The 8,630-nt window shown below is 41.2% G+C and overlaps 1 protein-coding gene across 1 annotated transcript; it reads right to left on the reverse strand.

Annotated features, from left to right (window-relative positions):
• Positions 1 to 3,596: 3,596 nt before the first annotated feature.
• On the reverse strand, positions 3,597 to 4,500 carry LOC140994800 (uncharacterized). The gene is made up of 2 exons (XM_073464583.1): positions 3,772 to 4,500; positions 3,597 to 3,650 (listed from the first exon to the last, which is right to left on the reverse strand). The coding sequence occupies exons 1-2, from the start codon at positions 4,498 to 4,500 to the stop codon at positions 3,597 to 3,599; spliced, it is 783 nt and encodes a 260-aa protein (XP_073320684.1).
• Between the last annotated feature and the right edge of the window lie 4,130 nt (positions 4,501 to 8,630).

An 8,630-nucleotide genomic window follows, 5' to 3' on the forward strand; every position in this document is an offset into this window, starting at 1 on the left:
CACTCTTTAATGAGGTACCTATCATGTGGTAGAGACTGACACTCATATAAAACGACTGATATCACTTATTACAACTTAAATTAGCACATTAGTGTTGGTTGATTTAAATTGAAAACTTTTACAGATGGCATCCTTCCAATTACACACTGAAAAAACTGAGGAATATCAGTTTTCCTGAAAATAATTAACCTGTTTCAGTATATACTGGGGAAATAACCTCTTTCATTATTCTGTTTCAAATAATAAACTTTAACTGACTTCTAACTTCCTCACAACATCCCCAGCTGTCAACTTTCTTCTCTGCCTCCCGGGCTGATGATAGAGAGGATCTGCCTTCTCTTAATCCACATTAGCTCTGACGGTGTTTACTCACATGTAATGAGTGAATAATCAGCACTGCAGTGCTAACCCTTTCATCCCGAGCCCTTTTAGCCCACAGGGTTTATTAGCTCTTCTGTGATAAAAGACCTAAGTGAGTGTATTAGGCTTTGTGTTAGGTTTGCTGCTTGCATTTCAAATGAACTGCATGTATGTGGCAAACTAAACACCGGGGCCTAATTCTCCTGCCTGCTATGCAGATCCACTCTCTTCCATGAATATTAAAGGCCTCACTGTTGGCTCTGGCAGGTAATTAGGGCTGCAGGTGAGAGAAAAGGGGGATTGAGTCAGGAGGCTCTTATGTCTTAGTCTAGACTTAGCGGTGCCAAGGACCTCTCTGTGTTTGCAGAGCCCCATTAACAAAGATACACTAAATAAACTAGCTAACCTGTGTCAGAGGCTGATCTCTGCTCTGCTGTGAACAAACCTGAGACTAATATTCCTCACAATCTTCAGACCATGGGAGAAAAAGTTACTAATGTTTCTGGAAAGGCGTGTGCTCTGTGTTAATTGGTTATGTTACTTGATCCCATGTTTAGGGTGTTTATGGTACATAATATTCACATAGGAAGCTACAGCTGTTGTTGCAGAGTAAATGTAGTTTTAATAAGAGCAAGTAAGAATGAGTTGTGCTCTCCTTGTGGATATGGGAGCATATTAATAATAAGCAAACAGAAACATTCCACAGACAGTTTTGCGTAAACCTTAATGTGTTATATACTATTTCATATTTCTATTTAAATCAGGGCTTAAAACATTCATATTTACTGTGACTCTCTTTTTAAATCTGTAACTCTTTGTTTTTATTGTCTTTTACATGCAGTTTCTTTATTTCCTTTATCTCTAACCATGTACTTTTTGCTTTTTGTTTTTTAATGTATATCTAAGCTCTTGTAAAGCACTTTAAATGGCCTTGTGTCTGAATGGTGCGAAAAATAAGCTTGCCTTGTGCCACATGATCTTATATGGATTTTCTTTTCTAAAATCGAAAAGTTTAAGTTTAAAGTCTTCCAAACTTTGAGCCATGGAGCCATCAGTGATATTATTAGTAACACCTGTTCTTCTGCTGCTGGAGTAAGACCAGGAAAATGCCAACTGTTGTGATTTGGTTTGAAATTCCCTCTTTGTGTTTCCTTGTTTAGCTGTACAGGAAGTAAAGAAGACTTTGGACGATGACACACTTTATTTGGCTAATCCAGACATATGAAGCGTCACATTACCTGAAGACAAACTCTGGAATGCATTTTTGCATAAAATGTGCACTGTGGATTTTGCCCCCATCACTTAGTAGTGAGAGGGGATCTCGTCATTGCCATTATGAACATTAGCAGTGAGCAAGCAAACACGAGCTGGACACCTGACAAAATAACCTTTAACATATATTTTAACAATCTTGAAGCTATTTAGAGGTGCAATATGTAGTTTGGGGGAAGAGGATTGAAAGATCTACATCAACTCTTTTTATGCCTAAACAAAGTCGACAAACTCTCTTTGTTTTCATGACTGAATAAACTGAATAAACAAACTGACCTTAAAGGACAACACAGTTTCAAACTGATTTACTTTGTTTATATATGGCGGGCCCTGCCACCTTTCTAGCTTCAAACGGTGTTCTGGGACCTTATTTTCCTCTGAGAACAGCTTATTTATTCAGTTATGGCAAAAATAAATATTTCTGAGTTTGTATTATTACCTCATTAATATTGTAAATAGTTGAAATACTGAGTTTGAATTTCTTATCCAAAACTACATAGTGTCCCCTTAAGGCAAAACAAAACAAGTGGGTGGGTGGGAAAAACGGGTGTTTGTTAAAGGGTTTCACTCTCTATCTCATAGCTTCTGTGACAAGCTATTTGCTCAGAAGGAGACAAACTACAAATGAACACTCATTCTAAGAATCCACCACCATGCAGTGGGATCACACCAGCTGTAATGCCCGTCAACACGAATACTCAGTAGTGATTATTACATTATTACATGAGAGAAAACCCATCTTCACCTTGTTTTTGATCTCAACTACACACCTGTAAAGTTTCAGGACTGCATCTGGCACGGTTGTGACACTATTGCGATTACAAAATCTTATCACTAACAGACAGAAATATAAACACGTGGCAAAATATTCTTAACTGCTTTGTGATTGTTCCCACGACAAACGATATTAATTTGAAGACTCTTTGCAATAAATGATTGTTTGAGCAAAACATTGATATATCACCATTTAAGTTGACTTGATGAATTTGTGAGCAAACGCTGGCTTTGTTTCACATCCAGCAGTTATTGTATCATCATTCATTCATCTGAAGTGGATGTTCTGTGTTTTTGATCTCTACCAACTACTGAGGGAAATATCTGGCTATTCAGCTGATAAATGATCCGCTTCACAAATTAGTTGCTGACTCTGTCTGAGCAATAAATGTATGGTGGGCTTTTAGAGCTTTTTCTCTGAAAACAGCTATCTCCCAGGGCAAAGACAACGACACGAGAGCAATGAAAGTGAACTAAAACAGTAAAGTCATGGGATGGACAGCTGAACGATGAGTTGAAACTGACTGTGAAGCTCCACTGAGCAGAGGTGAGCAGCACATTCAGCTAAAATGTTTTGTAGGTTCATCAGCGAGTGACCACTTTAACATTGTCACAGTGTATGAGCTTCTTTTTTGTATACTTTGTAAGTGACTACAACATTTATGGTGGGCTAATTGTGTATTTTTAGGATTAACACTGGTAACCATCAATTACAAGTTAACCTTTCCTCTGGATAATAGGCCACTGTTGATCTTGTAGGGTGCATGTGTGCCTTTATGACCAGCAGAGGGCACTCTTAGCATTTTTCCCTGAGCATCAGCCCCATCCTGCCTCATAGTCTGTAAGGTAAAGTCACATACACTGTATAACTGTGAGGTAATGTGTCATGCTCAGGAATATGTCACAAATGTGGTGAACTACCCTTTACCTACAACTGCGTCACAGGAGCAATACTTCGAATGATGACGAAACAAGAGACATTTCAATATTTTATTATAAATAGTGGTATAAAGAAATATAAAAATAGTTAGACATATTAATATTTACATGGTACATTTCACAGTACAAATAAATAACATGTAGAATAGCATATATATTTCGAATAAATTACTAGTTTCACAGTGAGGCAGTACAAACAGAGAAGTAGTCTGTGTCTGTTGTTGGATGATGACGGTGCAGTGTTGGGGCGTTTAACCCCAATACTCTCTGGGAACCAGCGGCATGCAGAAGTCCTCGGCACACATCTGTATTAAAAAAAAATCAAAAGGGAATTTGATTAGGATTTGGTACATTTATTTCAAAAAGTGTGTAATTTTTCTATACAGAAAGTTTTAAAATGATGTTCTTGTGTAAATTCTGACATACCTGACAGGAGGGCTGTGTGGCTGGAGGCGACTGCAGGATGACATCCATGCTCATGTCTCCCTGAGGAGCTCCAATGTACTGATCCATTCCAAAACCACAGCTCCCAGAATGCAGCATGGTGTTCTGGTGAAACTGGGCTGGGTACAGGCCCTGGTTCAGGCTCTGGTTCTGCAGCTGGGCCTCCTGCCTTCCCATGGAGCTGTGCTGGAAGTAGCTGAGGATGTCGGGTGAGGAGGTGTCGCTGGCCGAGGTGTCTCCTTGTTCCCTCCTCTGAAACAGCGCCTCCTCGCTGAGGCCCAGCTGCGCCGACAGGTAGGAGATGTACCGGATGGTGAGGCGGAGGGTCTCTATTTTTGTCAGAGTCTGTCCGGCGGGGGCCACCGAGGGCGGCAGGTAGGACCTGAGGTGATGCATAGCCTTAGTCAGATCCCTCATCCTCAGCTTCTCCTTCTCGCTGGCGCTCTCCCTCTGCTTGCTGCGAATCCGGTTTCCTCGGCCTGGCTTCCTGCCACGTTCAGACCGGGAGCAGGGGGAAGACTTCTGGGAAAATCCAGTCTTTGCTGCCTTAGGAGTGGACTGTGGCAGCCGCTGGTAGGAAGGAGAGAGACTGGAGTCCATAGAGGTGACAGGGGAGAGGGTTTCTGGAGAGGAGATGCTAGAGAGGTCCGAGTCGGAGCACCACTGGTACTGCAGGCTGTAGTTGAGCAGAGGCACAGAGGAGGTATCCATGTTGTGTAGAGGTACTCAGTGGTCTGACTGGAGAGACTGGGAAGCTGTGAGTGCTGCTCAGCTCTGTTGCACTGGTTTATAAGTCCGGGGCCAGGCCACAGAGGTGTGAAGTGACACCTCCGCAGATTCTCACAAACCGTCACTGTCTAAAGCAGAGGCCCCTGAACAGACACACACACGCACACACACACACACACACACACACACACACACACACACACACACACACACACACACACACACACACACACACACTCTCTGACAGGGACCTGGTCTCAGTAGCTCTCCCTCTCCTCCTCTGTGTCTGGGAAAGTTCAGCTACAAGAGTGGAGGTGTGAATTTTGACTCCTGCTCAAAACAATAAACAGTTTTTGCTTTCTGGGTTTTTTGTCCCTGCAGCAACCTAGATGCATTCTGCACATGTGTAGGGGACAGGGTTTGTTTTCAATGATCCCGTTTTTCTCGCCAAAGACACCGGTCAGAGAAAAGGACAATATAAAAGGAAAGTGGGAGAAAGCCATACACTGCAAAAATAAAATGGTCTATTGTATTATAAATGGACGAATGGAAGAAGATGCTGTCACAAGAAGATGATCAACATTATGAAGCACATGATGATGTTTTCATTTTGTTTCCAACTTGTGACCAAATATAAATGTCTGCATAGATGCGCAAACAAAATCACACCACCAATAATGTCCAAATAATCATCTATATTCACAGTTATGACCTTAAATGAAGGAAAATGAACATGAATATCATTAAAGGGGCAATATGTGGGATTTTTTGTTGAAAAACAGACACAGAATGCTGGGGAATTCTTGATATGTCCATGGTTGAAACACAAACTGACTACATTAATCTGACAGCTGTAGTTACAATTTACTTTTGAAAAGTTTGGGTTTAGTCTTCGGGTTTAGTGTCAGTGTCTCTGTGTTATGATTCCACTGAATTCTGGGCCCAGTGCAGAACTTTTTATCAAACAAAAATGGAGCCAGCAGACTGTGTCATTTGGCTTGAGAACCATTATTACGTGTTTAAACAGGCAAAGCTGACGGTTCTGTGGTTAAACCTTTTTTTTTTTATCACCATATTAATGTCAAGGAAGACAGGAGATGTCTTCTCTTTATTAACAGAGGCATTAAGAGATGATCCTGTCCTCGCTGTGGGGTGAACCTCCCTTCTCTTACTTCTTCCTCCTCACCTCACTCCAACCTTGAACCTGACATCAGTGTGCTCTGCCCTCCTCTTGATCTCCTCCGCTTTATATCCCACTTCTCACCAGCGTGATCATTTTATAGTCACAGCAAGTCAGGCATGAGCTGCGATCTTTGATCCTTCGTTTTCTTTTCATTGATCTTGTCAGTTAAGCCACTGCTGCTCCTGTCCTGTGTGCTTCTGGATGAGAGCCTACATGTCCTACATGGCAAAAATGTAAATGTAGTGAATGTAAATACATTTAATGAAGCATAATGACCTGCATTATCCAGTTAAAGCAGAGGTGTGATGGTTTCACACTGATGAGAACTGATGAGTCTGGAGGCGTCGATTCACACCTCAGCTGTGAGAACCAGGCAGGCAGAAAAATACAGTCACTGCTAACCTCTCTGTGTCCCCTTCTCTCCCCTCTTTTCCCTGAGTTTCTCCACGTTTTTCTCAGCCTTCTCTTTCTCTGTGTGTATAACAGCCGAAAAGGTTTTATTTCAACACCAGAATTATGCATTGTGATACAGAAATAGTGACGTAATTATCAGAGATTTCACCTTTTGTAGCGTTGAGCACAGTACCAGAGCACATTATGATACTTTGACATCAGCAGTTTTTAAATGTTTTGCTGGTTTTAGAGAAAATCAATCAAATTCAGGTAATAAATTGATATTTTTCCCTAAAATCCCTCCACTGTTTATTGGAGATTGGAACTGTTTTTGCCCTCAGTCTGATTGCATGAAGCCTCTTTTTTGAGCTATGAGACAATTTCTCTGATCTGTTATTTATCAGGTTTTGTTTTTCTTGGCGTCTCTGTTGTTTATTAAATCATCTGAACAGAAAACCAGTCATAAATCCCATCCCTGTTCAACACAATTAATAGTTCTGATTTTTCTCAGCTCAGTTTCCATGAAGCATTAGCACTTTGTGGTTGGCTCTGTATCAAGGTTTCATTGTCCCTGATGGAGAACGGCCTTGCATCAATCCACATATCTACAAAAATACTCTGAAAGAATCAGATAATAGTCTTTGTCTGGTGTTTATAGAGTCTTCTTTCTTTAACCAGAACACTAAAGCCCAGCCAACTCCAAGGTCCATAAATAATGAAAAGTATGTTGAATAGTGAGAAGTGGCCAGGTGTATGTATGAATCATCCAAAGATAAAACATAAATAATCTAATCATAAGATATGTGCTGTGTCAGGATGAGGGCAGCGTGAACTGGGGTTGAACCCGTGGCGCGACCCCGCCGCTCACCCTGACCAAGGTGAGGCTGTGGGAGCCTGGCTGGGAGTTTGGCACCTCTGGGTGGACGCACACCCACAGCAGGCTCTGAGGCTGGGCTGCCTGCCACCTGTCTGGGCCTCCTGAGTCCATCAACCCCACCGCGACCTCCAGTGTGCTCCCTCTGCTTGGAATAATATCAAATTAAACAGTTTCAGTGACTCCTGTGGGGACGTTGGGCTGGCGCCATGATACATAGTGGTACAACAAAGAAAGAAGATCAGAGGAAAGAAGCAGAGAGGAAGAGCAGTATAAGGAAAATTGAGGAACGATGAAATTGTAACAATTAAATTAGACTTTATTTCTGTCTTTGCTTTTTTAGATCTTCTACTGGGAACCATTTTCAGCAGAAAAAAAACAAGCTGTTGTTTGAACCTCAGCGTGGTCCGTCTGGAAAACTTTAACAAGCTCTGCAGTCCACTACTATTATACATTTCATGAGTGGTTTAGTTAAATGCAGGCAAGAAAAAGAAGATAATTTAGTCCTCTCTGGGGCAGCTTTGCTTTTGTTTTTCATTCAAAGTGAAATCACTAATTGCATATCGAAATAGTTTCTGCAACTCCTCCAGTGAGAGTTAATGTCTGCGGAGCGTACTTGGAGCTCTGACAGAGAACATTGTTTTATTAAAAATCACCATGACTTCTGACCCTCGCAGAAGGGAAAGCCTTCATGGTCGCTGGTTCATCTAGACTGAAGCATTTGCTCATAACCACAGTACAGAGAAATGAGCTGTTAACATCAGACCAGACAACGGTTCCAGTTTTTATAAGCAAGCTGGTTAGAGGGAGAAAATGAACAAAGGAGTGAATCAATGGATGCAAAGGCTCCCTGAATAATTTGATCTGTATGAAAATGGTGCGACCAGATATCAACCCAGCTTGTCACATATTGCTTTCCACCGCCAACATTACACAACAAATGAGGGAAAATATTTTGCAAGACTGGTGTTTCATCTCTTCTGCACAGTTCAACATTGTTAAAACTTTGCCAAGGAGCATTTGAATGTGCTCTGGTGGTGCATGCATAAAACTGATGTAGATGGTCAAGACTTACTTACTTTACGGTCGTACTGATAACGTTTTTATGTAGACAAATCATTTTTTTGACATAACATTATTATGATTGTGAATCAATCATTTTAAAATGTTTGTCAGGTCCAAAATGATCATTTTGTTTATGTCTGTGTAAGATTTCTGACAGTTGGTACCAGCGTCTACCAAGAATTGTGAGCCAGTAGTATAACACGTTGGTATCACGTGATATCTGTGTCCCGTCAGCGACCAACAGCCTTGGTAGTTGCCAGATTGTGGAAAAAATGTCATTTCTACAGTATGTGCCCAGCATACTGTACTATTAGCAATGTCAGCTAGAGTTAGCAACGTTAGCTAGTGCACAATCTGGTAAACACTCAAGGGGGGAGATGATGTGAACAACAATGGTGTGCTAACATGAATGTAATGAGATGGAATGTCACATTAAGTGGCTGAATGTTATCAATAACACCTTCAAGAGGTGGTGCCTTTAAGAGGACCACTGTCACATTTGACTACAAATAAAAATATTATAGATAATACAATTAGTGATATGTGTGGTAATATTAGGTATGGCGAAAGCTTTAGTGTATTTGCATGTGAGTGGAT

The sequence above is a fragment of the Pagrus major genome, chromosome 4 (assembly GCF_040436345.1).
Source record: "Pagrus major chromosome 4, Pma_NU_1.0".
In the NCBI taxonomy this organism is placed as follows: Eukaryota; Metazoa; Chordata; class Actinopteri; order Spariformes; family Sparidae; genus Pagrus; species Pagrus major.